General features: G+C 64.6%; 2 protein-coding genes across 6 annotated transcripts; both read left to right on the forward strand.

The window, feature by feature from the left end:
* Positions 1-52: 52 nt before the first annotated feature.
* ENTR1 (endosome associated trafficking regulator 1) lies at positions 53-6,055 on the forward strand. Of its 3 annotated transcripts, XM_039219676.1 has the most exons (10): positions 53-271; positions 402-551; positions 1,180-1,248; positions 2,005-2,120; positions 2,340-2,756; positions 3,262-3,335; positions 3,702-3,813; positions 3,998-4,060; positions 4,448-4,587; positions 5,059-6,055. In XM_039219676.1, the coding sequence occupies exons 1-10, from the start codon at positions 202-204 to the stop codon at positions 5,156-5,158; spliced, it is 1,311 nt and encodes a 436-aa protein (XP_039075607.1). In that variant the 5' UTR covers positions 53-201; the 3' UTR covers positions 5,159-6,055. The 3 variants fall into 3 exon arrangements, with proteins under 3 accessions (XP_039075607.1, XP_039075608.1, XP_039075609.1); XM_039219677.1 differs by lacking the exon at positions 402-551 and having other exon boundaries at positions 54-349; XM_039219678.1 differs by lacking the exons at positions 402-551; positions 1,180-1,248 and having other exon boundaries at positions 54-349.
* A 1,460-nt stretch (positions 6,056-7,515) lies between these two features.
* On the forward strand, positions 7,516-27,318 carry SNAPC4 (small nuclear RNA activating complex polypeptide 4). 3 transcript variants are annotated; one of them, XM_039219635.1, is made up of 23 exons: positions 7,516-7,577; positions 8,522-8,656; positions 9,382-9,428; positions 10,348-10,515; positions 10,649-10,774; positions 11,155-11,233; positions 11,597-11,678; positions 12,492-12,596; positions 12,683-12,755; positions 13,109-13,273; positions 16,073-16,220; positions 16,313-16,419; positions 16,547-16,641; positions 18,252-18,346; positions 19,258-19,337; positions 19,617-20,069; positions 21,017-21,239; positions 21,628-21,698; positions 22,117-22,227; positions 22,816-22,843; positions 23,429-25,146; positions 26,101-26,225; positions 27,112-27,318. In XM_039219635.1, exons 2-22 carry the CDS (start codon positions 8,527-8,529, stop codon positions 26,215-26,217), a joined length of 4,221 nt encoding a protein of 1,406 aa, XP_039075566.1. In that variant the 5' UTR covers positions 7,516-7,577; positions 8,522-8,526; the 3' UTR covers positions 26,218-26,225; positions 27,112-27,318. The 3 variants fall into 3 exon arrangements, with proteins under 3 accessions (XP_039075566.1, XP_039075567.1, XP_039075568.1); XM_039219636.1 differs by lacking the exon at positions 7,516-7,577 and adding an exon at positions 7,817-7,837; XM_039219637.1 differs by lacking the exons at positions 7,516-7,577; positions 8,522-8,656 and adding an exon at positions 8,686-8,864.
* Positions 27,319-27,735: the final 417 nt, after the last annotated feature.

Here is a 27,735-nt window from a genome sequence, read left to right on the forward strand (position 1 = left end):
CCCCGCCCCTACGGCGCCGGCCCGCGGCGTTCGGGGGCGCGCTTCCGGTGCCGGGGGCGGAAGCCGCGGCGAGAGGCTGCGAGCGGCGGCCGGGCGGCGGGCGACGGGGCCGGGGGACTCGGGCCGCGGCCGGGGCGGAGCCGGGGCCATGGACCCGCAGCTGCCGGGCTAGGGAGGGCCGGCGCCGCCGGGCCCGCGGCGATGGCGGGCTACGCGCGCCGCCCGGGCGTCCCCCCGCTGTCGCGAGCCCGGAGCCTCGTCATTCCGGACGGTGAGCGGCCGGGCGGGACGGCGGGGCCGAGCACGCCAGGCCCAGGGGCCGCCCCCGACCCGCCGAGACGGGCGCCAGGTGAGGCGGGCGGCGCAGAGCGCGCGGACAATCGCTTTTGTTGTTATTGCAGCTCCTGCGTTCTATGAGCGCCGGTCTTGTCTCCCCCAGCTAGACTGTGAGCGCCCCCATGGCAGGGACCTGGACTCCCACTTCTTCGGCATTCGGCCGACGTTTATGTGCTATGTGCCCAGTCCGGTGCTAGCTTCCGTGGGAGACACAGGTGAGAGACAAGCCTCAGGGACCCCTAGCCGGCGCCACGTTAGCATTAGCTGCGCCCTCCACCCAGCGATGGGACTCAGTGCCGCCTGCGCCGGCCTCTGGGAACCCACGGGTGCTGAAAGGCCCCACGCCAGCTAGGAGCTCACAGTCTGACCTTGGGTCCCGCCCCCCAACACAGACACTTCCAATGTAGGATGGTGGTAAGTGCGGAAAGAGGTATGCCAGCGGGTGCTCCTTCCAGGTGCTGGGGGGCAAGGCCGCAGAGCCTTCATCCAGTAGGGGCAGTGGCCTCGTTCTCCCCCAAGCAGTTCTGCTGCCCGTCGGCCCGGGTGCGCAGTGAGAGTTTAGGTGCTTCCACTGGGGTCTCAGAGAGGAGTGGCAGCCCACGAGGGGCTTCAGAGGGAACCACGGCCGGTGGGCGTGTGCAGCCTTGCTGGTCATCAGAGCCTACTGGGAGCTTTTTCCAAATCATAAAAGTCAGGGCCCACAGAAGTTCTGCCCACGCGCAGGGGCCATGGGGCTTGTGTTTTGAAAGTTCCCCGCGCCGTGAGAATCACTGTGCCCGAGACCCCACGTTGAAGAGAAGCTGTCACAAAGGTGATCACAGCTGGGTGATGGTGTCTCTACAGATTTTGGCTACGGAAAGGGGAAGTGTACCAAGCAAGGTCCGCCGGGAGCCCAGGAGACACGTTTTGGAGGTAGAGTAGTTGGGCAATCCTTTCTCTCCCTGCCCAACACAAAATACCAAGCACACGGCCATGGTGGGTTGTCCATTTGACAACAGATAATTTTGTGCCTGGAGCCTGAAAGACGAGGTGGGGGTGGAGTCCCACAGATTCGGTCGTTGAGCCTAGAGTAGAAGGAAAGAGGGTGCAGGACAGGAGAAGCTGAGACATGCGGGACGACAGAGAGGTAGGAAGTCCTACTAAAAGGGTCTGAAGAGGCAGGAAGGGCAGGGAGAGCAGGAGTCAGCTTCACACAAGGCTGGCACCTGGGCTCTGATAATTGTGGACTGAAAGAACGAGAAGGAAGTGGAGAGAGGGGGAGGGCAGATGGGCAAGCAGGGAAAGGGATAGAGGTGGGGGGCGGTGATCCCCAATTTGTTGCACCTTTGGAACTGATGGTCCCCAGCACAGATCATGCCTCAGGCCAACTAACTGGGTTGTGTGGGGGTGGAGATGGGATGTCCTTGTAGAAACCCCCCCCAGGTGATCCCTGGGGGCAGAAACCGTGGGGGGGGGGGATTCTTAACGTGGGTACAGATCTGTTTTATTGGTCAGGCTTCTCATTTCCCAGCGTCACTAAGTCCTGGTGGGATGATGAGGGTGTGTCCTGATCATAGATCTTAGATGCGGTTGTGTTCCAGAAAAAAAAACGAGTTGGGAAGTTTCCTTTTAATGAGTTTCAAGAGACTTTTTGGATTTGTGACATGCGTTGTGCATTAACCATTGCAGATGATAAACTTGAAGATCTTGCAGAGACGAATCCATTCTCCTTCAAAGAGTTCCTGAAAACCAAGAGCCTCGGCCTGTCGGGAGAAGACACCGCTAATAACCGGATTTACTCAAAGGTAAATCAAGGCATCGTTTCAACGACCGGACACAGAAAACCGCGTGGAGGACATCTCTCTCTCCCGATGTGGGGGACACCGCAGGCTCGGGCAGGGGGAGCAGAGGGAGCCCCAGCTGAAGCCAGTGGGACCCTTCCTGGCTCTCAGAGGCTTCTGAGAGCCTCTGAGCCACCCTAGTGGCTTCTGAGTCTGAGAGGTGCGTCTGGCCGCCTTCCTTAGGAACCCACAAGGCACCCACTGGGACTTGGCCGCAGCTCCCCACCCCCCCAGACCGTGGGGTTCGGCCTGGAATATCAGCAGCCGTTTTTCGAAGACCCTACAGGGGCTGGCGACCTTCTGGCCGAGGATGATGACGACGACGAGGACGACGGCTGGGACGGGGCCTACTTGCCGTCCAGCGTGGAGCAGACCCGCTCCCCGGGGGGGGCTGCCACCGGCACGTCGCCCTGCAGCAAGTACGTCTCCTTCTTCTCCACCCCGTCGGAACTGGTGGGGCCCGAGACCTTGCCCCCGTGGACGCTGAGCGACTCTGACTCCCGCGCCTCTCCGGCGGGGAGCCCCAGTGCAGACTTCACGGCTCACGGAGAGTCCCTGGGAGACAGGCACCTCCGGACGCTGCAGATAAGCTATGAAGCAGTAAGTGGGGGCACCCTACGGCGGCGCCCTGGCCGGCACCCGTGCGTGAGCAGAGCACTCGCGGAGGACCCCGAGCCACCTGGTGTCCATGGGGGCCTGGGGTTTTGGCTCCGGGGATGAGACGGTCTGTGGTGCGGCCATCGGTTGGAGCCCATGTGCGCTGGTGCCCCGCGTTGACCCATCCCGCGTGTGACAAGCACCGTGGGGTGTGGCGCAGCTCAGGCACGAGCAATTGAGACCCACGGGAAAGGGTCCCCTCTGGGCGGCAGCTCAGGGACACCTTGCCGTGCTTTGACTAGAAGAGGCTTGATCGTTCCCTTAAAAAAAGTCATGAGGACAGTTGGTCTCCGTAACCAGAGGCCTTCAGGAGACACTAACGTCCGTGCCTTTCTCCCCGCAAGCTAATGGGAGGCTGGCTACTCAGGGAGTCCCAGAACCAGATTACAGATCTCAGCCATTTTCAGTGAGACACAGGGATTCTAATGAGGATTTTCTTTCTCTGCAGCTGAAAGATGAAAATTCTAAGCTGAGAAGAAAGCTGACTGAGGTTCAGAGCTTCTCTGAAACTCAAACAGAAATGTATGTAAGCTCTTAGTTAGGCCCGCAATTCCAAACACTTGCTAACCCTCGAACCCATCGTAAATCAATAACGAAGCGATCAGGCTTGAGCCGAGTCTGGCTTCCGTCACACGCAGGTCCTCAGCATCAGACGTGTGGCTAGTGTTCTGAGTGAAAGTTTATTTGGAACGTTAGGCCCAAACCGAGCACACGTGATGAGAACAGCAGAGCTGGTGACCGCGAGCCAGTCGGGACCCTGTCTGGGCTCCCGCCGTGGCAGCGGGGTCTTGGGGTTTCTGCCTAACCTGCCCAAGCTAACTGCCTCCCGGACGCATTCTGAGAACTGGGTGCGAGAGCTGGCAGTGACTGGGTCTCCCCTCTGCCAAGGGTGAGGACGCTGGAGCGGAAGCTGGAAGCGAAAATGATAAAGGAGGAAAGTGACTACCACGACCTGGAGTCAGCGGTCCAGCAGGTGGAGCAGAACCTGGAGCTGATGACAGTACGCGGGGCCCGGGGGGGGGGGGGGGGGGGGGGGGCAGGTCATTGTGACGCGCCGGGCGTGGCCTCTCCTCCGCTGCCAGCCCGCAGAGCCACCTGGGCGAGGGCAGGGGCCGCGTGCGTCCTGCATCCGTCTCGCCGAGCTACTGGTCAGTGACGCCTCCATGTTTTTGTTTCTGTGACAGAAACGGGCTGTCAAGGCGGAAAATCACGTCCTGAAACTGAAGCAGGAAATAAGCTTGCTCCAGGTGATTCAACGGCGGGGGTACAAACGCAGGGGCTGGAGCCCCTGCATCTGGGACCTGCGGGCTCTCCCCCCACCCCGGCCACCGTGAGCGAAGGCACCGGCTCGGTCATCCCGGCCCCTGGTTTTCTCACCAGGAGGGGTTGGGGTACTTCCTGTGTCGTCTGAGACAGCACGGACACTGGCCTGAATTGCTCATCCCTGTGGGTGAGCGACGGGACAAGCCCGTTCCTCTAAGGGCCCCCCACCCCGTGGAGAGTGGCCTTTGCGGGCGCAGCCCTGTCCCCCTTGCCTCTGCCGCAGGTGCCGTGGTCAGTTTCAGTTGGACAACCTTTTAGATGCTCTTGTGTGCGGCCACGAAAGCCCTTTCCCGCTCTCGCGCCCCCTGCAGGCACAGGTCTCTAACTTCAGGCGCGAGAACGAGGCCTTGCGGTCGGGCCAGGGTGCCAGCCTGACGGTGGTGAAGCAGAACACCGACGTGGCCTTGCAGAACCTTCGCGTCGTCATGAACAACGCCCACTCCTCCATAAAGTGAGCGCTGGGGAGCTGAGGGAGTCTCGTCACAGGCGGGGGGGAGGCGGGGGAGGCTGGCGGCCCTGGGGAGCCCGTGGCCCATAGCCTGGGGTTTTGAGCCGTGACCGCAGCCCAAGCAGTGGACGGGGCCCCGGGAACAGCAGGGCGCTGACGGCGCTGGTAACCCCGAGGCCATGCAGCGCGTACCTGACCGACGAGCTCTGGAACCGTCTGCGTGGCAGTAGCCAAGTTCACCTGAGCACTGACGCCTGGGGCGGGTGACAGGGTTGCCCTCTCGTCATTAGAAGCGAATAAGTGCGCAGGAGGCCCCTGGGAAGGGTCAGCTGCTGGGGCCCTCACCGGGCGTCCTACACACAGGCCCCCACCCAAAATCCGCCTTTCACTCCGGAGCCCCTTCGCTCTATTGCTTCCGTTGCTGCCATGGGCCGGGGGCAGTAGCGGGCAGTGATGTCCACGTTTCCGTTTTAGGCAGCTGGTTTCTGGAGCTGAAACGTTGAATCTTGTTGCCGAAATCCTTAAATCTATAGACAGGATTTCCGAAATTAAAGGGGAGGAAGAGGAGTCCTGAGAACTCTGAGGTGCTCCCGGGGTCGAAGCCTGCCTACGTCCAGATGCCACCGCTTGCTGGATTTGAAAGTGCCACTGTGTCTAAGTACGTCGCCTCCGGCCAGAGTAAAACTCCTTGTCATGGCAGCTGACTTCACGACCTGAATGGCACTAGCAGCCAGCTGAGCGAGGAGCCCCTGCGTGTGACAGCCACGCCTGGTTTCGACACGGCCCTTCCTCGGGGGCTCCTGCCGCTTTGTGGACTCGTGCTCTATCGGAAGGCGTTTCTATGAAAGCCAGTGATTTTTTGAAGTTAACTAAATGTGAAAACAGCAGTTCTGAAATAAGTGTTTTCCGTCGTTATTCCAGAACGTTAATCGTAAGATAAGTTCAGTCGATCATCCTTGATTCCGTAAGGAGGGTGGGGAGGCGTGCCGCAACCCCGTGCTCGCCTCCCAGGGCCCTCGAGCCTCTGTGACGTCACTTGGTGCCCCGGCCCGGCTTCTGGGGCCTAGTGGGCGGCCCCTGCAAGTGGAGCCCTGAGCCTGGATGGCCCGCGTGGGGACGCTGCTGTCCTCCCGCGGGGTCCCCATCACACGGGCCACTGTGCGTGACCATCTAAACGCACCTGTGGGCCGTCAGATTCAAAAAGCGACTTTGGCTGGAGGGTGTTGATGCATGTTTCGAGTGGCATCTTATACGATGAAGTTTGGAATTCAGGGATTTCGAGTGCGGGCGGAGCCTTCCTGGGTCAGCACGGGGCGTTCCCAGGTGCCTTTCCAGCTGCTCGCTGACGTCGGGGAAGCACGACGTGCACTCTACGCCTTTTTGGCCGTTTTCCTCTAGACGTTATTTTTTTAAATTTCCTTTTCTTCTGTTCAAACGGACAGCTTTCCTATTTAATAAATGGTAAAACTCACATGAACTGTACCTTTTTTTTTTGTGACTTAACCAGTTCTTTATGCTTCAAAAACCTAGTACCATTATCTGACTCTAGGGCATGCATCTGGTTGTCGTGGGTAATTTGTGCTGATAAATCCAGCCTTAGCCCGGTGGCCTGTGGGGTCAAGCGGACGCCAAACGCTGCTGCCTGGGCCCGACCGAGGCGGCCAGCGTGCTAGGTGTGCGTGCGGCACAGCCACGTGTTGTGGACTTGGGCTAGATTCTAGTATGAGCATTCTTCTGTCACGTGGTTGGATTTTTGAAAAACGTTTGAACTGCTACACCCTCCGATCTTGGCTACAGATTAAGAGGTTTGCAGAAGTCACTACTGCACAGGTCTTTCTGCTTATCCTCGCCCGGTCACTTCCTGCCCCTGCGTGCTGGTGAGAAGCCGGTACCGGGGTCTCTTGCCAGAGCGGGCTTCTGACAGGATGGTCTAGTGGGAAAGCGCTAGGGCGCCATCCTCTTCTGGGCGCGCACACGACAGCCCGGGAAAGCTATGGGAAGCAGGAGCGGCGGTTGCCGGGCCGCTGCCTCCGGCCACAGCCCTGCTTGCAGACTGGCCATTTTAAGGCGGTGGGAGACGTGCAGGCAGATCACCGCCAGCCTGGTGTACTTGACCCACCCACCCTCAGGTGCTCCGCCCACTCCTGATCCTGCCCTTCAGCCCGCCCAGACCTGTACCACCTCTGCAAGGTGAGGCGAGGGGCTGTGGGCGGTGGCAGGGAAGAGGGTCTGGATAAAGGAGCCGCGTGCACAGGCAGCCTCCTGTAGTACGTTTGGAGCAGCCCCTGGTGAAAGACTTAAATGTATCCACCCAGCTCTGCTGTCTGGAGTTCCAGCGCCAGGCGGCCCCCGGTTTGCGCGGATGGGTTCCCCGGACGCAGACTGTCCCTGACCTGCCCTCCCCCCGCGCGGCGCCGGGAGCCCCGCCTGCTCGGTCCACCGGGGGCAGGTGAGCTCCCCGGCTCCCGCGCAATCCTCCTCCTCTCCGGAGACACCCCGCACTCCGAGAGTGGCGCTTCCCGCTCTGCCCCCAGAAGGCGCAACTGCAGGCGGGCCCAGCCCGGCCCGGGCGGCGCCCCGAGGGGCCCCCGAGGTGCACTCAGGGCGCGGGGTCCGGGCGCTGGGGGCCGCCTACCCCTCGCCCGGCCGCGCGGCAGCACTGAGCACACGGCAGGTTTGCTCACTGGCTGCAAAGCAACAGCCCGGGATACACTCAGCAGAGGCGGAAACACAAGCCCGCGAGGTTCGGTGAGACCGGAGGTCACACGCTCAGGGAGAAGCCGCGGCCCAGCGCCGCCCACCGCACACCGGCGCGCGGCCGCGGGCAGTCCCGAGGGCGGCCGCGCGGGGGCAGCATCCGCCCGCCCGCCGGCCACGTCCCGGCGTGCCCCGCGCTCCGGCCGCGGAGGCGGGACTTCCGGTGCGCGGCTCCCCTGCCGCTCGGCTGCTGCGAGTGTCGGGGGCGGTGGCGCAGGCGGCGGCGGGGCCGGAGGGTGAGGGTGAGGGCGGCGGGGCCGGGGAGAGGCGGCGGAGGGAGGCGCGGGGGCGGGGGCCGGGCTGGCCGCGGGGGTGGCGGCCTGGCGCCGGTAGCCGCTTGCCGGCCCTGCAGAGCTGCGTGGCTCCTGGCTGGTTGCGTTACGCACGATTGGAGTGTAGACAGCGCTCCGTCGCGCTGAAGCGCGCTCCCACTTGGTGGCCGCCGGTGTCAGACCTCAGCGCGGAACGTTTCTGGGGCCTGATTTTTGGCTGCTAGGTCTGTGCTGGCTTCTACGTCTCCTTTGCTCTCTTCTCTGTCGCAGCTTTATTCTCCTCTCTTTCCCGGCTTCCATTCCTTCTAGACTTCGCAGGCTGCTGTCACTAGGGAAGAAGGTTCTGTTCCTTCGGCAGGTGCTAGTGCTGTTGTAGGTGCTGGAGACAGAGAGGGAACTGCAGGGGACCCTGCCCTCCGGGCCTCCCTCGGCCGCCCCGGGGTGCCCGCTGCCTGCATTTCCTACAAGTCTGCCGGCTGCCCTCCGGGCATCTCCTGGCAGGAGAGTAGACTGTGCCGCTGTGGTCCTCACTCCCTGGGCCTCATTCTTGGCCCCTGGTGACTTGGCCACCACAGCCTGCTGCTTCTGCCCGGGACGGCCAGCTCTCTTGCGGCCTGGCCCAGGGAAGACAGGCCAGGCTCCTGGGCCATGCTGGTGTCCAGGTGTCCACACCCCCACCCCGCACCCCCGGTCCCAGCCTTGGGTCAGAGCGGGTGGGCCACACTCACATGGCGTCAGCACCCAATGGAGCAGTGGGTGCTTGTGGGGGGATGGGGGAGTGTCATGTGACAGTCCCAGGCTCCCGTGAGCGGGAGTGCCTGCTTTGGTCAGGCTTCTGTCACCGCCCACGGGTGTGTGTGTCTTCAGACCCTAGGTTCCTGAAACCTCGTGACGTGTTCTGGCGACAGGAGTCATGGACGTGGACGCGGAAAGAGAGAAGATAGCAAAGGAGATTGAAGAGCTGGAAAGGATTTTGGATCCCAGCTCCTCGAGTCTCGGCGTGGAGGTCTCTGAGTCTGGGCTCGCACTGGACTCTGAAGCAGGTGAGCTTTTGCAGGCCGTGGCTGGACTGGACCCATCTGCCCTCCGGCTCCTGTCAGCCACGGACGCTGCGGACCAGTGGTTTCTCTCGCAAAGTGGCCTCTGCCTTTACTCCCCGTGACGGTTCGTCGCTGCCCCTCCTCCATATGCCATGGACCTGCTGGCCGCACATGCGTGCCCTTTGGGGGCATCTGCGTCCGGCTGTCCCAGGTGGGTGGCCAGCTGCCCTTCTCAGGGAAGGTTCCAGAGCTCAGCTTGTCGGCCACGTCCGTGCAGGACAGCTGAGAGTCACCCCACATGCTTCCCCAGGCCCTAGGGCCCCTCACTGCAGCTCTGATTGGAGGCCTGCCTGTGTGGTCAGGATCTGTAAGAAACTGGGCCCCCAGGCCTACCCACCTCTCCCAGCCTCAGGGGCAGCTCTGAGGCTGTTTCTCACAGTTTCTGATCATGCCGGGGCCTTGGCCTCACCGAGAATCAGGGCCCCCATGCCCCCCCCCCCCCCCCCCCATAGCTCCAGCTCCCCCAAATGGGTCTGGTCCGCGAGGCTGCCCCTCCTGGTGGCCCCCGCCTGCGGTGCAGGGCCCGTTCTGCCTGGGCAGCGGGTCGCACTCAGCCCCTCCCTCGCCCGATGCCGTCAGGAAACAGCCCTGCGCTGCAGCTGCTGGCGGCTCCTTGGCGGGGGCTCGTCATGTCACGCCCGCAACACCCCGTGCTTGTGTCCCCGCAGACTCGCTGCCTGAGGAGGACTCGGACGCTGCCAGTTCCCCAGTCTCGGTAAGCGCCGGCCCAGCCGCGGAGCCCGCCGAGGCAGCACACCTGCCGGTGGGCCCTGGAGGGTGGTGCCCAAGCCCATCTTGGTTTTTCTGTGCGCTCGTTGCTGGAGATGACGTATCCCAAAGCGATTGTCACCAAAATTGAAAGCGTCCCTGGGAACGACTCTTGTCATTAGGTGGAGACTTAATGCCTCCCGAGTATCTGAGCTCCCGTGACATGCATGCACGTCGTTCTGACCTCACACACAGAAGGGTGGGAGTGGGCGAGGCAGCCCCTCGGGGCTCCCTGACTGCGCCTCGGTCCCTGCAGGCACAGTCCCGGCCACTCACACACGTGGACCCACTGCAAACCGAGGCGGAGCTCAGACACTCGGGAGGGTTAAATCCCCGACTCGGCCACCTTGGGTTTTTGTTGCCGCTTCTGAGTTTAGAATCTCACGTTAACTTGGAGGATTTTTACAATTTGCTTTTCAGTTTTTTTGCTGAAGCAGGAGGTGCAGCATCGCTTTCTGGTTTTAACCAGGCGGTCCCTGTGGCACAGGCTTTCCGTAGTGCTTCACCTCCTGGTCCACGTGCAGCCTGTCCCCGGGTCTTAGCTTTGCCGGCTCTGCCGTGGCCTTCCTCACTCGTGTTCTTGCTCACTGTCCCCTGCTGGGGACGGACGCCCGTGGGCCCGTTCTGAACTTCAGGTTCCCAGAAACACTTATCATGGAAACTGGAAAATGCTCACCTCCTCACACCTCCCCACCCAAGACGTATTTCCAGAAGTGGATTTTCTCACAGCCATGACTGTGGCCCGTGCTCGTGCTGTACGTGGCTCAGTGACGGGCGTGAGCCTCGAGGCTGCTGCCTGGGTCATGGCGAGGAGGTCAGTGTCTGCAGGTCCTCTGCCTCACCCCTGGTTTCCCACTTGTGACCAGGAAGAGGAGAGGTGGGGAGAGGCCAGCAATGGTGAGGACGACCCCAAGGAGAAGACCCTCCCTGAAGACCCAGAGACCTGCCTGCAGTTGAACATGGTCTACCAGGAGGTCATCCAGGAGCGGCTGGCGGAGGTCAGCCTCCTGCTGGCCCAGAACCGGGAGCAGCAGGTAGGGCGGGCCCTCAGCACCCCCACGGCCGGGCACCCAGGACCTGTGTCTTCTCCCCGGCTGCCCGGGCCCCCTTCTCCACAGGGGAGCCTCTGCTGCCTGGCCCCAGATGGACCCCTTGTGTCTGTCACAGGAGGAAATCATGTGTGACCTGGCAGGGTCCAAAGGCCCCAAGATGAAGGACGGCAAGAGTCTGCCCCCAAATCTGTACATAGGCCACTTCATGAAGCCGTACTTCAAAGACAGGGTCACCGGAGTGGTGAGTAGCCAGGGCTCCATGGTCACCAGTGGGGGAGGGGCAGGCCGCGTGGGAAGGGGCTCTCCTCTCCGCACACGCCGTGGGTGTCGCCAGTTCCCTCGTCGTCTTCAGGGTGACGTTTTCCAGTCTCTCTGAAATCTTCTGGTGCCTGGTGGTAAAAGTCAAGGTCTCTGGACCTGGCACGCTGGCCTCAGCTCCACGGATAAGCCCCATGGGGCCTCTGTGCCCGCCGGTCGGCTTGTGTTCACGGCCACTCAGAGCCCAGCTCCGCGCCCACGTGTCCGCTGCCGGGCCTCCCATGTGGCCAGGCTGCTCGAGGAGGCCAATGAGGCGAGAGCGCTCGGGTTCCGTCCGCGCCGTGACGCCGCTCTGTCTGGCAGGGGCCTCCAGCCAACGAAGACACGCGGGAGAAGGCCGCCCAGGGCATCAAGGCTTTCGAGGAGCTCCTGGTGACCAAGTGTAAGCGCCCGCACCTGGCCCTCAGCACCGCAGCCCTGCCTCTCCACAGGCACCCTCCTCCGCTTCCGTGGGCTCCTTGGAGCCTTGACTTCTGGCACTGGCCACTCGAAGCCCTAGCCTGCCCCACGTGCCATGCGGGGACCCCCGTCCCCACAGCTCATGGTCTAGGCTCTCCTGACCCAGACCCGAACACAGCCCCAGGGGCCCTTCCGTGAGCTTGGGCCATGGCGTCCTGCTCGCTTCACAGAGAGTCCGTGTCCGCAGCCGGGCTCCGCTGCCGGCGCTGTGGTCCTGGAATGGTCGTGTGCTACTTCCTTGAGGGGCAGTCGGGAAGGCACCGCTGATGCCGTTCGTTCTTCTCAGGGAAGTCCTGGGAGAAGGCCCTGCTCAGAAGGTCGGTGGTGAGCGACCGCCTACAGCGCCTGCTTCAGCCCAAGCTCCTGAAGTAAGTGTACGTGTGGCCGCAGGCGCCAGCCTCCCCGAGGGCCACGGGGATTCCAGGCCTGGGGCTCTGCAGCAGGCAGACGCTTGGTGTGGCTGAGTCCCCCTGCTCCCGGTGGGAGGGACGCCGACCCCTGGAACTTTTCCCCAAGGAGGCGGCCGAGCCGGAGGCCAGGCGTGCAAGAACCGGGCAGGCCGAGTGGCCGCGTTCAGTCAGGTGGTCCGGGTGGATTCTCTGGCCTCGGCCTCTATGTCCACGTGTGAAAACGGGCTGCTCGTGAGACCCACCCTTTGTGTGATGAAGGGTTGACATCATGTGACCTGATCGTGGCACCTGCGGCTGGGCTGGGGTGTTGGCGGCCGGGCCCACGGTCTCGTGGCTCCGTATTGGGTCAGGACTTGCCTCCGGGTGGGTTCCTCCTCCCGGGCCTCCGGAGAGGCCTCCTGCAGCTTCGTCGCCAGGCTGCCCGCAGAGCATGTTCCTGCGCGCTGGGCCCACGCTGAGCTGGTGGTTGTTCCCATCCGCGTCAGCAGATGCGTCACGCTAGCTGCTGACGTGACCTTGGTGACAGCCCGGAGAGGGGGTGTCGCTGGCTGCTTCCTCTGGGTGTGGAGCTGGGAAAGCCCTCTGCCTGCAAGAGGCAGGCTCGGAGCCGGAACCGGGCTCCCGTGTGTGCTCCCTGCCACTGGGCGGCATCGCGTGGAGCGGTGCGCGAGCCCCGGTGCGCGAGGAGGCTGAGCTGGCCCCAGGGACGCCCCTACCCCCAGGGCACGGCCCTGAAGCGGTTAACCCCAGTGCCTCTGCTCTGCCCCGCAGGCTGGAATACTTGCACCAGAAACGGAGTAGGGTGACCAGTGAGGCGGAGAGGCAGGTCCTGGAGAAGCAGAGCAGGGAGACGGAGAGGGAGGTCCAGGACATCCGGTGAGCTGCGGCTTCTGGGGAGGCTGTGACACGGGGACAGGCGAGGAAGGCCGGGCCTCACCCTGGCGACCCGGTCCTTCCTCCAGGGAGCTCCCAGAGGAGGCCTTGCTGGGGGACAGGCTGGACAGCCACGACTGGGAGAAGATCTCCAACGTTAACGTAAGTTGGGGCCGCGCTGGGGTGACGGCCTGCAGCCGTCCTGGCGGCCAGGGCCATGCGTCAGCTCGAGGTGGGCAGGCTTCCTTGTGGCCGCTAGACCCGCCGCGACGCCTCCGGTCAGGCGCGCGGCCAGCAGCGTGGAGCGGCCCCTCGGGCTCGCCTGCCGGGGGAGCTGCCTCTTCCCAGGTGGGTGGGCGCGAAGGTTCAGGCTCGGCGCTCGGAGCCCAGACCCCACTCCTTGCGGTGCCAGTCCTGGCCACCTGGTCGGGGGCCGTGCTTGTCCCAGGCGCTTGGCTGTCCTGGCCGGCCGTTAGGGGGACGGCCTCGCAGGCTGCTTGTGTCTGTCGCCACAGTTTGAGGGCGGCCGCGGCGCAGAGGAGATCCGCAAGTTCTGGCAGAACTGGGAACACCCGAGCATCAACAAGCAGGAGTGGAGCGGCCAGGAGGTGGGGCGCCTGCAGGCCCTCGCGGCCGCGCACGGCCACCTGCAGTGGCAGCACATCGCCCAGGAGCTGGGGGTGAGGCCCAGGGGCCCCCGAGACGCCAGGCGGCAGCGGGTCCGCAGCAGGGAGGCCGGGCGGGTTCGGGGGCCCTGCGGGCTGCGGGTCGCACCTCGCCCTGGGGGCCGTCGGGCTCTTCCTGCCGTTTAAGAGGGCGTGGCCCTGGGAGAACCCTCCCCGGGCAGTCTCCAGAAGCTTCCAGCCCCTCGGACCCCATCCTGTCTGAGTGCTCACTCGCCCTCCCCCTCCCCTCCCCTCCCGGCCTGTGTCCTTCCTTGTTCCCATCAAGCCCAGGGGTTCGAGGGAAACCCCCTTCCCGCTCTCTTCCGAGCTCCTGCGTTGGTTTTCTCATTTCCGAGGTGAAGATGAAGGGCTCCGCTCCGTCCGTCTTTGCGCGTGAGGCACGTGAGGCCCACTTTTCTGAGAACAGCTTGCTGTGAGCTCTTCTCCCTTTTGTAGGTTTGTAGGTCAGGTTTGGTTTTGGTTTTTTCCTCACGTCTTTGGATCTTAGTTTGTGTAAGAACGAGCTTTGTCAGTCTCTCCGTGGTTTGGTTTCTTGGAGTCTCTTGAATCGTTCTCTGGTTTGAATTTTACGGGTTCACGACCTGAGGAAGCGATCTGTAAACTCCCCGACCTGTAGTTAGTTTATCACTTTCCCAGACAAGCATGTGAGTGCAGGGAGCCACGCTGAAGTCCACCACGGCTGCGCGGGGAGCAGCGGGGACCCCCGAGTCCTCAGCTCGGTGTCTCGAGGCACGCAGCTCCAGCGCCGTGCCAGCGTGGTGGCGTCGGAAAGGCACTGCCTTCCTCGCGTCTGGTGTTCCGCTTCCGCTGAGCTGCTAAGGAGCCCGGTGTGCGTACACTTACTTTACGTGCTCTGGGAGCCGTGGTTTTAAAGTCAGTTTTTATTTTCATTTCCTTAGTTTCTTGGGGCTCTTTTAAGAGTTTGGTTTTTTTGGAGCGGTTTTGGTTCACAAGGAAGTGAGAGGAAGGCGCAGAGACTCGGCTATGGCCTTTGTCCCCTGCCGTCCACACCCTTTCCCAGGACTGGGTCTGCACTCACTTGCCGCTGTCACCCAGAGACCCCGGGGGCACTCGGCCCTCCTGGCGGTGGCGCTCTGGGGGCTGGGACGAACGCGGTGACAGGCGTCCGCTGTGACGGCCTCGCGTGGGTCGTTTCACTGCCTGCACGGCTGTGCCTCTTGCGGGATGTCGCGGGGCCGGGGTCCTGCCGCGTGGCCCGTTCCCACGGCGCCCTCCGCTCGGGCAGGTGCGTGAAGGGCCCCGCGTCTCCTCTCGGCCTGACCACGCGTTTCTTCCCAGCGGACGTCCTGTCGTGCGGATGGAGCACTTCCTCCACCGCCTGCTGAAGGGCACCCTGGTCGCCTCCGGGGCCCTGCGGTCGTGAGTGAAGCTGCTGGCTGACCCCTGTGCACGGATGTCCGGGGGGGGAGCTTTCAAGTCTTTTGGGTCAACACCAAGGAGCCGTCATATGCCAAGAGGGTGTTTAGTTCTGGAGGAAGCCACCAAACCGTCCTGTGGACTGGCTGCCCACGTCATGTGGCCCTCGCCACGAACGGGAGTCCCGCCGCCCGAGCCCTCACCCTGCGTGGTGCCCTGCGTGGTGCCGTCAGGGCTGCAGACCCCGGCCGCCCTCGTAGGCTGTGGTGGTGGCCTTTCCCTGGTGACAAACACCCGGTGCTTCATTGCTTGTTTGTGTGTTGTCCTCGGTGAAAGGTCTGTTGAGGTTTTTGGTCTTTTTTTCTTAAGTATTTATTTTGAGGGAAAGAAAGAACACGTGGGCAAGAGCACATGCATGCCCAGGGGAGGGACAGAGAGAGAGAGAGAGAGAGAGAGAGAGAGAGAATCCCAAGAGGCTCCGCACTGTCAGCACAGAGCCCAGCGCAGAACTCGATCTCATGAACCGTGAGATCATGACCAGAGCCAAAACCACGATTCAGATGCTCCACTGACTGAGCCCTCAGGTGCCCCAATTTTTGGTCTGTTTTTTAATCCGATTGTTTTCCTGTTGAGTTTGAAGGACTGTTGTGCGTGTTCAGAGTAACAGCCCTTTATCAGGTGTGTTCTGCAGATGGTCTCTCCCGTCAGTGGCTCCTGGTCTCTCTCTCCTGACGGTGTGTTTTGCTAAGCAGGGGTCCTCAGTTCTGACGAGGTCTGGCTGCTCCGTTCTTTCAAGGACCACGCGTGTGGTGTTGTGTCTAAAAAGTCATCGTCACAGCCAGACCTTATGGCTAGCAGACTGCACGCCCATCTGTGTGTCTCTTGTTGTCTGTAACTCAGGAGTTTTCTTTAAAAAAAAAAAAGAGAGTTCAAGTAACAGTAATTAGCTTTTGGGAAACTTTTTTCCCATAAGGGAACGAGTGACGGGGCAGATCTGAGCAAAAGCGTCTGTGGTATAGACTGGCGGTGTAGTTGCTGAACTGCAGTGTGTACAGAAGCGAGTCCAGACACCCTGGAGCCCCCCGGGAGGGGCCTCCAGAGATGTGGGCACCACACCACGCCGGTCTCCGCGCCCCGACACGCCTCCACCTCGCAGCTGCCCCTTGTCTGGGCGGACCCCGGGGGCTGCAGAGAGACGGGTGAGGCCCGGGATTGGGGTGGCAGCACAGGCCCCCAGCGCGCAGGTGGTGCGGCTCCAGCGCCACGTCAGTGAGCCATCGCGGAGTTCTCTGAACTCGGTCTCTCGCTGTAAACGTCCGGTCTGGGGCTTCACGGCAGTCTGTAGTCGCGGGGACGCCCTCCGCAGGGGTGCTCGCCGGGTAACACCCACTTTGCTTCACCCTGGGCCCCCGGAAGACCAACCGCAGCGCCTTCCAGTGCCTGCAGAAGTACCAGCAGCACAACAAGGGGCTGAAGCGCAGGGAGTGGACGCCGGAGGAGGACCACCTGCTCACCCAGCTCGTCCAGGAGATGCGCGTCGGCAGCCACATCCCCTACCGGAGAAGTGAGTGGGCTAGCACGCACCCCTGCCCCCGCCGCGGGCCGCCTCAGTGCCCCCCCCGGGCACACGGGGTCACGCGGCCCCTCTGTCCCCAGTCGTCTACTACATGGAAGGGAGGGACTCCATGCAGCTCATCTACCGCTGGACCAAGAGCCTGGACCCCAGCCTGAAGAAGGGGCTCTGGGCCCCAGAGGAGGATGCGGTGAGTCTGCTGCTGGGGGGCCGAGCAGAGCCTTCCTCTGACGTCTCTTCTTAAGGGGACCGAGCGGGGGTTGTGGGGACCGTGGCCGCCCACAGACTCATCGCTGGATCGCCGTCCTTTCCCGCAGAAGTTGCTCCGAGCAGTTGCCAAGTATGGGGAGCAGGATTGGTTTAAAATCCGGGAAGAGGTGCCAGGTAGGAGCGATGCCCAGTGCCGAGACCGGTGAGTTGGACCCGCTGGATGCGGGCGGCCTTCCGGGGCAGCCAGCGGGCGGGGGAGAAGCCCGCGGCCCAGGGTGGTGTGTTGCCGGGGCTTGGTGGGGGTGGGGCGGCCGGTCAGGAAGCAGGATGGCGTTTCTATCGAACGTGAGGCGGCCCTGGTTGGCAGTGCCCCCAAGCCCGTTGTCAGAGGTGCTCCGCCAGAGCCCCGACGGCCCAGCGCCCCAGAGGCGGCTTCAGCCACCTCGTCTCCCCTCAGGCGTGTTCACGATGTTCCGTTAGAGCGCCAGCCATGCACCGCACAGTGTGTTCCCTCAGGGTACAGGCCTGCGGGCTTTAGTGCGACTGCGCGTGTGGCCCTTCGCCCCGGTCAGCTCAGGACGTTGTGACCCCCACGAAGGAACCCTGTTTCACAACAACAGTAACACGGAGGAGGAGGGGGCCTCGAGTGGACGTTCCTCCAGAGGCAGGGGTCACTGGGGAGGACGGTCACAGCAGCCGCGAGGGACCGCTTCGCGCATGTCGGATGCTCGTCCTGGAAGGGTTCTGGAGAAGAGGCCACGCTGACCAGGGCATGGAGAGAGTGCGGCCCTCATGTGCCCGCGAAGGGTGACGCAGTGCAGGCGCCGCGGAAGACAGCGGGATCCTAGGGAGACGGAGTGAGCGCCCGCACCCTCCTGGAGCAGAGCCCCGAACGGGCACGGTGGCGCGGGGCGGAAACGGCCGGTGTGGAGACCACAGACGCGGTTCTAGAATTAGATGGATGGCATGATATCATTCAGCCTTAAAAACAAACAAAACGGGGGCACCCGGCTGGCTCTGCCATGTCTACACTCGATCTCAGGGTCATGAGTCCGAACCCCACATTGTGGGTGGAGGTTACTTCACAAGATAAACGAATGCCATCCTGACACGGCAGCATGGATGAGCCTCGGAAACGTGAACGTTTGTGCGCGGGGACGCCTGTGGCCAGATGAGCTGCCCTCAGGGGTGCGCCAGAGTGGGGTTTGCAGGTCACGTGGTAACTGCACGCCCTGGTGGCGCCTGCACACGCCAACGGCCAGCATCTCAGTGGGCCTGGCTCTGCCTGGAGTCTCCCTGACGGCTCACCATGTGGGGCCCGTGCCTGCATGGGGTTAACCGGCTGTTTGCACATCCCGTCTGGAGAAATACCCGTTAGTGTCGTAAAGCTTGTTCTGAGGGAGCGAGAAAACCTGAGCGGGGGAGGGGCAGAGAGGGGGAGACAGAGGAGCCCAAGCAGGATCCGCCCTGTCAGCGTGGAGCCGGGCACGGGGCTCGAACTCATGGACTGCGAGGTTATGACCTGTGCGGGTCGGAGAGCCAGCCAGCTGAGCCGCCCAGACGCCCCCACTTGCCCCTTGGAGGACTGGAGCGGTGTCTGGTGCTGGCTTGCTGGTGCCCTGGCAGGAGTCCCTCAGCCCACACGCCGCTGGCACATGCTCGCTGCCAGCGTGTGGGCTGCACTTCCACTTTCTCGATGGCGTCCCCAGAGGCGCATTGAAAGTGTTTACCTTTGATGAAACCTAGTTTGTGGTTTTTGCGGGTCATCATGCTTCTGGTGCCTGACGTGGCCCGTGGCCCAGCTGCCCTCAGGTACCTCCGAAGGCTGTACTTCGGCTTGAAGAAGGGGCGGTGGAGCGCCAAGGAGGAGGAGAAGCTGGTGGAACTGATAGAAAAGCATGGCGCTGGTGAGTCCTTGGCCCATTTGCCCGCCTTGGTCTCTGCCCGCCCCCCCCCCCCGTCCTCAGCAGGCAGCCGCGGCTTTTCCTTCTTGCAGCCTGACACACGGCCAGCGTAGGGAGCCGAGTGTGGATGTGCTGCAGGGGAGGCCCGTGCCGCCGGCGCGCTCCTGCCCCATCCTCCCTGGGCCCGTGTCTGGGACAGCTTTTGAAAGTGGAGTCGTTCGACGTGACGAGGTCATGATGGCTCTTTCATACCATTTTGCCATCTGTCATGGTTGTTTTTCCATCTTTATGCGTCCCACATTCGACCATGGCTTTCAACAACCGCGGCTTTCAACGACCGCATCGTGTCTCCCCAAGTGATAGCACACAAGTCACCCAGCCCGCCATCTGTTGGCTGGAATGAGCTGAGGGTTCGGCAGCAAAGTCCCCACACCTGTCCGCAGCCTCTCCTTGGGAGAAATCCTACATGTGCTGTGGCCCAGCGCGGCGAGTGCAGAATCCTGGCATCCGCCTCAGGTCACGCTGTCCATGAGAGCAGGGCACCGGGGTCCTCCCGCCAGCACCTTCCGGGAGGAAAGAAGAGATGCTTTTAAACATCGGGTGTAGAAGCTGGGGCGTGGCAGATGCACGGGGGCTGTTTTTACATAAGCGTGGATGGCTTTTCTCTCTGGGTTCTGCATCATCTGGAATTCTGTTAAAGGGCCAATTGTCCTCCAAGAATCAGAAGCCCTGCTTGTCGTTGAGCTGCTTGGATGTGAGGGTGCATGCAGGTGCCCAGAGACCCTGCTCTGATGGAACACAACACAGGCCCTCTGTGGGAGATGGCGCGTCTCCGAGAAGGGCCCCCCTTCAAGCTGGTAGACCCATTGTCCGGCGCTGCGTGAAGCAGCTTCTACATTGCTCTGTGTCTGTAGGTCACTGGGCAAAAATAGCTTCGGAACTACCCCATCGGACGGGCTCCCAGTGTCTGAGCAAGTGGAAAATCATGGTTAGGGTAAGGTGTACCAGCGTTCAGTCGGGGGGCTGGATTAGGTGTGGGGCCGGAATCACCGCGGGCCGGGGGGAGGGATGCAGGGCTGGGAGAGGAGGGGCGGCTGGTGTCCGCAGCTGCCAGCAGCTGCCGTCATCTTGGAGCAGCTGGGGTGCCGTGCTTTCCGTGCACCGTGTCCAAGCCCGCTCGGGGTCTCTGCCCAAAGGGCTGGCCTGCCTGCCCAAGGGCCCTGGTCCATGAGCCCCGGGTCACCGAGGCCTCCAAGGAGCCCTTTCCCCACAGAAGAAGCAGAGCCGGGGCCGGCGGCGGCGGCGGCCCCCTCGCAGCGAGCGCTGGAGCTCCAGCAGCGAGGACAGCAGCGATGGGGACTGCAGCGGCAGCAGCAGCAGCAGGCTCAGTGAGGACTCGGAGCCCGAAGAAGCCCCAGAGGCCCAGGCAGCCGGCCACGTGCTGCCCTCGGCACAGCAAGCCGTGCCAGACATGGCCCTGTGGGTTCCTGCCAGGCAGGGGGGCACCTGGGGCGGCCAGGGCCGCCGGGCTGCCCCACCCAGCCCTCCCGACAGCTCCAACGGGGCACAGGCTGCCAGAGCGACTTGCCCCCCAGCCTCGGCCTCCGCACGGGAAGGAGGCCAAGTGCCCACCCCGTCTGGGACCCTCAGCCCCAGTGCCAGCGCTGTCGGCTGCCCGGGCTCGGCGGGTCCTCCCCCCTCAGGCTCCGAGGGGCCAGCGGACGAGGTAGGTCACAGGCCCCAGCGCACCTGATCAGATGCTCTTCCGCTCACGGTCACCAAGGCTGGTGCCGGGGCTGTGTCGGCTGGGTCCCTGGGCGCTTGGGAACAAACCCCTGCCCTCACTCAGGCGAACATCCACCCCTGGCCTGTTTCGGGAGAAGTGCATCCAGGGCAGCAGCCGTTTCATCGAGGCCACCAGCAGCACTTTGCTTTAAAAGCTGCGTGTGAGCTTCCAAGGCTGCCACTAGGCGGGCACCTGGAGCTGCGCTGACCCCTCTGTCCCCAGGCCACACGGGGAGGCAGCAAGGAGGGGTCTGCTGGCCCGTGTGAGTCCAGGGGATCCCCTGTGAAAGGGCCACCCTGCGCAGTCCCACGTACACCTGCCCAGTCAGCGTAAGAGGTGTCAGGGCGCTGTGGCTCCGCGCACAGCTGCGGTCAGGGCCTGACAGGCGGGCCTGTCCTGGAAGAGGTTGGAGACTCCACTCTGGCCCCTGAGGGGCAGCAGGCAGGGCTCACACCAGCTCCGTGCCGCGCGGGTTCTCTCCCGCGTGAGTAACCACAGGCCCCTGCGCCCAGTCCCCAGGTTGCTGCCTGTGGATTGATGGGCGTTTGGTGCCGTCACCTGGGGAGCTGGCTGTTGGGGCAGGGGCCCCGTCAGCTCTGGCTGCGGCCCGGCCAGGCGGGCAGTCGTGCCGGGCCTCAGCCCCGAGGCCACCGCCCTGCTGTGGGCTCCGGGCGCCGCAGGCCCTGTCCCAGGCCTGCACGTGTCCAGCCCCGCGTCTTCTTGTCAGCGGGAGCCGTCTGCTCAGGGTGCCCCCGGAGACGGTGCGGCAGGTGCTGAGTGAGGACCAACACGGCCCGCCGGCGCCGGGCACTGGAAGGGGCAGGCCCTCTGCCCCCTCCAGTCCGGGGAAGGGCTGGGAACCCCAGGTGCCTTCCTTCCTCACGCAGAAGGAGAAACTGAGGCAGCCGTGTCCTCTGGGCTCACCGGCGGGGGCCGGCGCCTGCGTCTCGCCACTGTGGCATAGGCCCATGGGGAGCAGGCAGCGGGGCCGGGGACACTCGCTGCAGCGGAGGCTCTTGGAGCGCCAGCTCCTGATGGCCGTGAGCCCGTGGGTGGGCGACATCGTCCTGCCCAGCGCTGCCCGGAGGCGTGCCGTGCCGCACACCCAAGGTACTGCTGGGGCCCTCGGGAGCCTCCTGTGGGTCCCGGGTTGGGGAGAGACAGGGCAGTGAGGGGTGACCCTGCCGGGGGGGTGCGCAGAAGGGGACCCACATGCCCCCCCGTGGAGGGCTGCTTGGGTTTTGTCTCCGACCTGACGGGCACGTGGGACTGTGTGCAAAGTGACCGGCCGTTCAGGCCTTGGCAAGGGTCTCTTCAGACCCAGAAGCTGGTGGTTTTGGGGGTGGGGACTCTCGGCTCAGGAGGGCCGGTCAGGCCTGGCCTGCCCTCTGGTCCCTGGCCTTCTGGCTGAGTGCGGCAGCAGACGGACAGAGCAGGCTGGGGTCCTGGGGGCCCTCAGAGAGGGGCCTCGGTAGCCAGAGCCGTGGTGTCTCCTCAGCCGATGGCGTCAGGAAGCAGCTTCAGGACGCGCACCTGGCCAGCACCCCGGTGTTCACCCTCTTCATCCAGGTGAGAAGCTCCTCCCAGCTTCCTCGTCTCGTGCTCGGTTTTCGTTGGGCGAAGTGGTGACGTTTATGGATTCGCTTCTTAAAGTCTGACTTTCTGAACTTCTGGGCCCTTGGAAAGGGTCTTTCAGTGGGTCTGCGACATTGAGCAGGCAGGTCGGTGTGGAAAAGCATCCCCGGCGCAGCACCACCCCGCCCGCAGGCCTGGCAGTGCTGGGAGCCCCCGGGTGTGAAGGGAGGCTCAGGGCCCCGAGGCCCAGGCGGAGGAGGGAGCGCTGCTCCTGTGCCCCCAGGCATCTGGGCAGCCGGGCTCTGCAGTTGCCTGCGTTAGTCACAGGCACCTTGTTGTTCGGTCCTTGGTGGGGAAAGGGGACAGGCTCTTGTCGTGTATAGGTCACGTACGTGTCCCACTCGTCGCTTAGCTGTTCCAGATCGACACAGCCGGCTGCATGGAGGTCGTTCGAGAGAGGAAGGCCCAGCCCCCTGCCCTGCTGCAGCCCGGCCCTCGGGACCCAGTGCCTGGGCTCCTACCGGTGAGAAATAGGGGTGAGCACTGGACACGGGCTCACCGGGCAGGGCTAGTGCCGGGGGGGACGGACAGCACGCGTGCAGCCGGGGAGTAGGTGACACCAGCTCCTCCGGGACGGGGGGCCGTCCCGGGTGCCCTAGAGGCGGGGCTTCTGCTGGCCCTGCCTGGCCCCTCGCCCCTCGCCCAGGGATCTCTCCCCGGAGGCGTCTGCCCACCTGCCGGGGACCCGGGGGGCACTTGCGCCTGCCTGCATCCACTGCACGTGCCCCTCCCACCGCCCCGCGCCCCCCACTCCTGTGAGGAGGCCTCCGAGCCCTTCGGTGTGGGCTGCCCTGGGCATTGGCCCTGCTGGGGTGGGATGCCAGGCGTGGGGGCTCCCAGGAGCGATCATGTCCCTGAGCCCGGTCACAGCTGGAGGGGATGACAGAATGACCAGATCAGCCCCATGGTGCTCTGCCCGGGCCCCGGCGCCTTCTGCCTGGATGGCCAGGCTCCTGTCTCTCCCTCAAATCCCACAGCCCCACCCCCCGGCGTGATGAGCTCACCCAGGGCGGCCAGGGACTTCCCTGAGGCGCTCACCTTTCGTTTTCAGGTACCGTCGCGCACCCGGAGCACCACAGGTATCGTCTGTCTGTCTCCGTCCCTGTCTCGCTATCTTGTGCAGCGGGAAAGGGACAGACTTGCTGTAGGTGTTGAATTTCGGGCTCTGAGCAGCACAGCTGTGGCCCCAGTGATAGGTCTCGTCTGAAGGCCATGGCAGGGATGAGGGTGTGGCTGGTGGGAGGCCTCAGAGACAGCCCCTCGGGCTCCTCCCGCCAGAGCACCAGCCGCCCCTGGGCTTCCCTGCCCCTTGCAGACTCAGGGGCTGTGCGGGCGCCTCTGGCCCCGGGCGTCTGGCAGGGCCTCTGCCGCCACCAGTCTCCCCATGCCAGTGGCGCCCTGTGGGGGCCTGGGGTCCTGGGAGACCATGAGAGGCGGCCAGGGGTCTTTGTTCCAAAAACATACGGGGCACAGTGCTGTCCCGTCCTCGACAGGCCTGTTGCTGCCCACCTAGCACCCTGGCCGCAGCGGGAGCTCGGACGCCATGCCCCTGCTCCACAGTCCCAGCAGCCCCCTGCCCTCCGCCAGCGCCCTCCCGAGGGAGCGCCCGTTTCCCATCCGCACGCGTGGCCCTCGTCAGCGCGCGTGTTCTGTCTGCCCCGCAGGCCCCGGCTTCCGGAGCGCGCCGGCCCGAGAACCTGCAGAGCAGAGCGCCGGCCACAAAGGGAGCAGGGCGCTGCAGCCCTGCCACGCCGAGTCCGGCCCGCGGGCACCCCCGCCAGCTCCGTGTGGCCCCCGGCCCAAGCCCAAGACGGTCTCAGAGCTGCTCCGAGAGAAGCGGCTGCGGGAGGCCCGGGCCAGGAAGGCCGCCCAGGGCGCCGTGGCTCTCCCGCCCCAGCTGCTGCTCGCCTCCCCGCTGCTGCTCCAGCCCCGTCTCCCGGGAGCCCCCCACGGCCCCTCGGCTCCGGGCCTGGCTGTCACAGCCTCGGTGCTGCCCGGGCCCAGCGCCCCTGCAGCGACGGGGCTGCGAGCTTCAGGTGCTCGGGCCTCGGCCGACAACGGAAGGCCCTCCGTCTTGCCAGTCTTGGCCGGCGCCCCGGCCTCCACAGACGCTGCCCCTGCTGCCTCCCGGCTGTCGGCTCTGGGCCCCCGCCAGGTCCCTGTGAACGGCCAGCGAGGTGGCCTGGGCCAGTCTCAGGCCCCTGCCACGTCCCGGAAGCAGGGCTTGCCAGAAGCACCACCCTTTCTACCTGCAGCCCTCAGCCCCACTCAGCTGCCTGTGCAGCCTGTCAGCCCAGCGCCAGCTGTGGGCACGCGTGAGGGTGGGCCGCACACGGCGGCCGGCACCCCTCTGCCTGTCACCTGGGTGCTCACAGCTCAGGGGCTGCTCCCCGTGCCCACTGTGGTGGGCCTTCGTGGGCCAACAGGGACCTCTGACCCCAAAGGACTGTCAGTGGCTTTCCCACCCTCCCTGCCTGGGAGGCAGATGGGCCAGGGCCCCAGGCTCCCCGGGCCAAGCCACCCCTGGCAGCCCCCAGCCAATGGGGACACAGACTCAGACCCTCGCTGCAGGACAGACCCGCCAGGCCCTCCAATCCCTTGCCAGTCCCAAGGTTCTGTGGAAGTGGACAGCGATGGGGCCCACGGCCCTGGGGGGCTCTCCTTCCCTGGAGAAGCCCAAGTGGCCGGGGACACAGCTGTGTCTGCGACACCTGCCCAGGCCACACTGCTGGCTGGCCACCCTGAAGCAAAGCCCCCCGGCCCCAGCCAGCCGCCTCTGCGAGGTGGCACCGGCCCTGGCAGTGGCCCAGGAGGGACAGCAGGGTCCCCCTCGGGGCCAGAGGGACTCAGAGAGCCTCTGGGCCTGGAGAGGCCACCCCCACCCCGACCTGGGCCTGAGAGGGGCGCCCTGCACTTGGACCTCCTGTCCCAGGAGAGTGAGGGGGTCGTGCGAGAGTGGCTGAGGGGACGGCGTGGGGTGCGTGTGCCCCCGCTGGGGAGCAGGCTGCCGTACCAGCCCCCCGCCCTGTGCAGCCTGCGGGCCCTGTCTGCGCTCTTGCTTGAGAAGGCGGCCTTGGAGCACAAAGCTGCCCGCCTCGTGCCGGGGGGCGCCGGAGCCCTGCACGCCTCGCTGGGACAGGTGCGGGGGCGGCTCCGGGACAGCCCGGCCTACCTGCTGCTCAAGGCCCGGTTCCTGGCGGCCTTCACCCTCCCCGCGCTCCTGGCCACCCTGTCCCCCGACGGCGTCCCCACCACCCTGTCCATAGCCGCGAGGGCTGACTCTGAGAGCGAGGACGACCTGGGCCTGGGGGAGTCGGAGCTCACCTTCGCTTGCTCCACGAGCCGCCCTTGGGCAGGGCCGGCGGCCACCACCCCCGTGCAGGTAGGCAGCCTCCCCGAGGCCACGGCTGTGGGTGCCTGGAGCAGCGCGGGCGGGAGTTGTGGCTGGTTGCTGAGGAGGAAGCTGACTCTGGGCTCTGTCTGTGCGGATGTGGCCTGCCTCGCGGCTGGTGTGGAAAACGGGAGAGGAAGGAACCTCTCCACTCACGAAGCCCCTCGGCCTCCCCTGGGGCCTCCACCCTGGCCGTGCAGCCGCGCAGCCGTGCGGGAGCATTGAGCAGGCGGGCTCCGGCTCGTGTGTCGCACGGACACACACACACACAAGTACACGCGCACACAGGCTCCTGCTGGCGGCTGCCAGCTCACCACGGGCGCCCCTGCACGTCCGGGGACCCCAAGGTCCTTCCCGCTGTCTGCTCTGGCACTGTCTGCCTCAGGAGAGTTTTCTGGGCTGTGGAGGCAAAACCGCTTTTCTTGTTTCCTGACAAGAAACCTGATCTAACCATGCGGGAGGGTGTCTGCGTACGTTCTGTGGCCAAGCAGGAGAGCCGGCCCTCCTTGTTTTGTGCCGAGTCAGGGAGATCGTGGGGTCTCCTGCGGTGGCTGCCCCAGCTGGAGCTGACCTCTGCGCTGTCCAGACAGCGGGGGCAGGGCCGGGGCTGTGCAGGGAAGGGCTGCCTCCCTCCCCGTCCCGCAGGCGGGCTCTCCAGGCCCCCTGCCCTGCTGGCCTGGCCGGGAGGGCCATGACACAGGGCTGCCTCTCTGGCATTGCTGGGGGTGGGGGGGGACATAGCCCACGTGTGGCCCCTGCACATGTGGCTGTGTCACCAGGCCCAGTCTGTAGTGTCTCTATGCCACAGGACAGGTTTGGGGAGCTGCCTGTCCCTGGCGTCCGGGGTGTCCGGACACGGCTCCTGCCCTGGCATACTCTGCTGCCGTCGCTTTCCCTGCCTGTCCTGGCTGGGGGTCACTTGTCCCTGCCTGGGTTTTGTTTCAGGGAGCCCCAGACCCTGGGGAGGGCTCTGCCTCTTCCTGCCTACACAGTTCTGACCACCTCGATGTGCTCAGAACCCGGCGCTCCTGGCATGCCCGGAAGAGGAGGAGGCTGCTGTGAGCGGCAGGGTAAGTGGTGGGGGGTCGGCTGCAGGTGGCCCCGCACCCTGGAAGAGACAGGCCTTCCCCGCGGCTCTGCTCTGGGCACGTGGGAGCCAACAGCTTTCCAAAGGCCGAGCAGGCTGGTCCTTAGGAGCTCATACCAAGTGTGATGATGTTAGGCAGGGTTGGGGGAGGTGTATGCAGGCCTTCGGGGCGGAGCTGGGGTTGTGGAGGCCCTTTCGGGAGGGGGCCGTCTAATTCCCCTCCCCTGGTGACACCCCTCTCCCACTGGGTTCCACATCCTGGGCTCTGGTGCTTCCTTCTTGCCAGCCCACGTGAGCTTCAGGGCCTTTGCACTGCTCTTTTATTTGTAAGGTTGGTTCCCTTCCTCCAGTCGGGTCTGTTCGGTGGTGGACTCCTCGGAGGTGTCCTTGACTGTTGTCCTGCTGTCCCCATGTCCGTGTGTCTTGACGGCACCGTCTACTACATCCGACGTGGCCTATGCACATATTTGCATAGCGTGACCACGAGCCCATAAGACTAGTAACGTTTCTGTGGGTGGGTCCCCAGTGCCCAGGCGGCGGGTACTTAGTAAGTCCTCAGCACGGACTAGTTGAGTTTCTGGTGTGAACGCCAGATACAGGGAAGGACGTCCAGGTCCCCAGACTCAGCTCCTCTGAGCACAGTGGGGGTCGTGCCCCGAGAGGCTCTGGGTCCCGGGTTAGGGCAGATGGGTGCACCGAGGGGATGCTGGTGGGGGGGTACCCGCCGGAGCCCCCCCTTCTGGGGCCTGCCCTCAGCACGGCCCCCGCGGGGACTTCGTTCTGCCGTGCCCTCAGAGGAGCCGGTGCTGCCACTTGGGGCCCGTGTCCTACGGCGCCCTCCCCCCGACCAGGGCACTTCTGTGTTCCAGGAGGTGGGAGCCGTGCGGCACCCTGGTGAGCCCGCCTGCCCAGAGGGCCCGCCGCTGAGCCTGCGGGAGGAAGCAGCCAGAAGCAGCTGGAGGTCGGGGGAGGCTCTGCCAGCAGTGGCCGCGCGGCTGCGGGGCCTGGGCTGGTCCTCACGCACAGACTGGGGTGTTTGAAGGAATAAAGTGGACGGCTTATTTTTTTATTAAAAATCGGCCCCCGGCTCTCGTGGTCTTGCCCTGAGACTGGGCGGTGTGTGGAAGGGTGGGGCCTCCCCTGGCCATGGGGGACCGGCCGGCTGGGCCCTGGGGTCTGAGGAGCCCCCTCAGCGTGTGGGGGTTTTGCCATCTCCACGAGATGCGTTTGTGGCCTTTGGGCCGAGGGGCCTGCCGTGAGCTCTGCCTCTGCCAGGTGGGTGCCCGGGATCCCCAGCAGCCTGGCTGCCCACGGGCCACACCGCACGCCGGCCCGGCGCCACCTTCCTCCCGTGCGGCCGCTTCCTGGCAGGAGTCCAGGCCCAGCAGCGTCCGCATCTCTGAAGGACGCTCAGTTCTCCAGGGGCTCCATCCTGTGCACGCTGCGTGCCGTGGCCTCCCCCTGCACACCTCCCGCGGGGCGTCCCTGGCGCC

Source organism: Hyaena hyaena, unplaced genomic scaffold (assembly GCF_003009895.1).
Source record: "Hyaena hyaena isolate Hyena2069 unplaced genomic scaffold, ASM300989v1 scaffold_823, whole genome shotgun sequence".
NCBI classification, from domain to species: Eukaryota; Metazoa; Chordata; class Mammalia; order Carnivora; family Hyaenidae; genus Hyaena; species Hyaena hyaena.

Bases quoted from the DNA above. Each gene is read 5' to 3' on its own strand.
- SNAPC4 (XM_039219635.1), top strand. From the start codon at position 8,527: ATGGACGTGGACGCGGAAAGAGAGAAGATAGCAAAGGAGATTGAAGAG. The intron at 9,429-10,347 runs GTAAGCGCCGGC...ACTTGTGACCAG, and splicing joins CTGCCAGTTCCCCAGTCTCG to GAAGAGGAGAGGTGGGGAGA. The intron at 11,679-12,491 runs GTAAGTGTACGT...TCTGCCCCGCAG, and splicing joins CTTCAGCCCAAGCTCCTGAA to GCTGGAATACTTGCACCAGA.
- ENTR1 (XM_039219676.1), top strand. From the start codon at position 202: ATGGCGGGCTACGCGCGCCGCCCGGGCGTCCCCCCGCTGTCGCGAGCC. The intron at 272-401 runs GTGAGCGGCCGG...TTGTTATTGCAG, and splicing joins GAGCCTCGTCATTCCGGACG to CTCCTGCGTTCTATGAGCGC. The intron at 4,061-4,447 runs GTGATTCAACGG...CGCCCCCTGCAG, and splicing joins AGGAAATAAGCTTGCTCCAG to GCACAGGTCTCTAACTTCAG.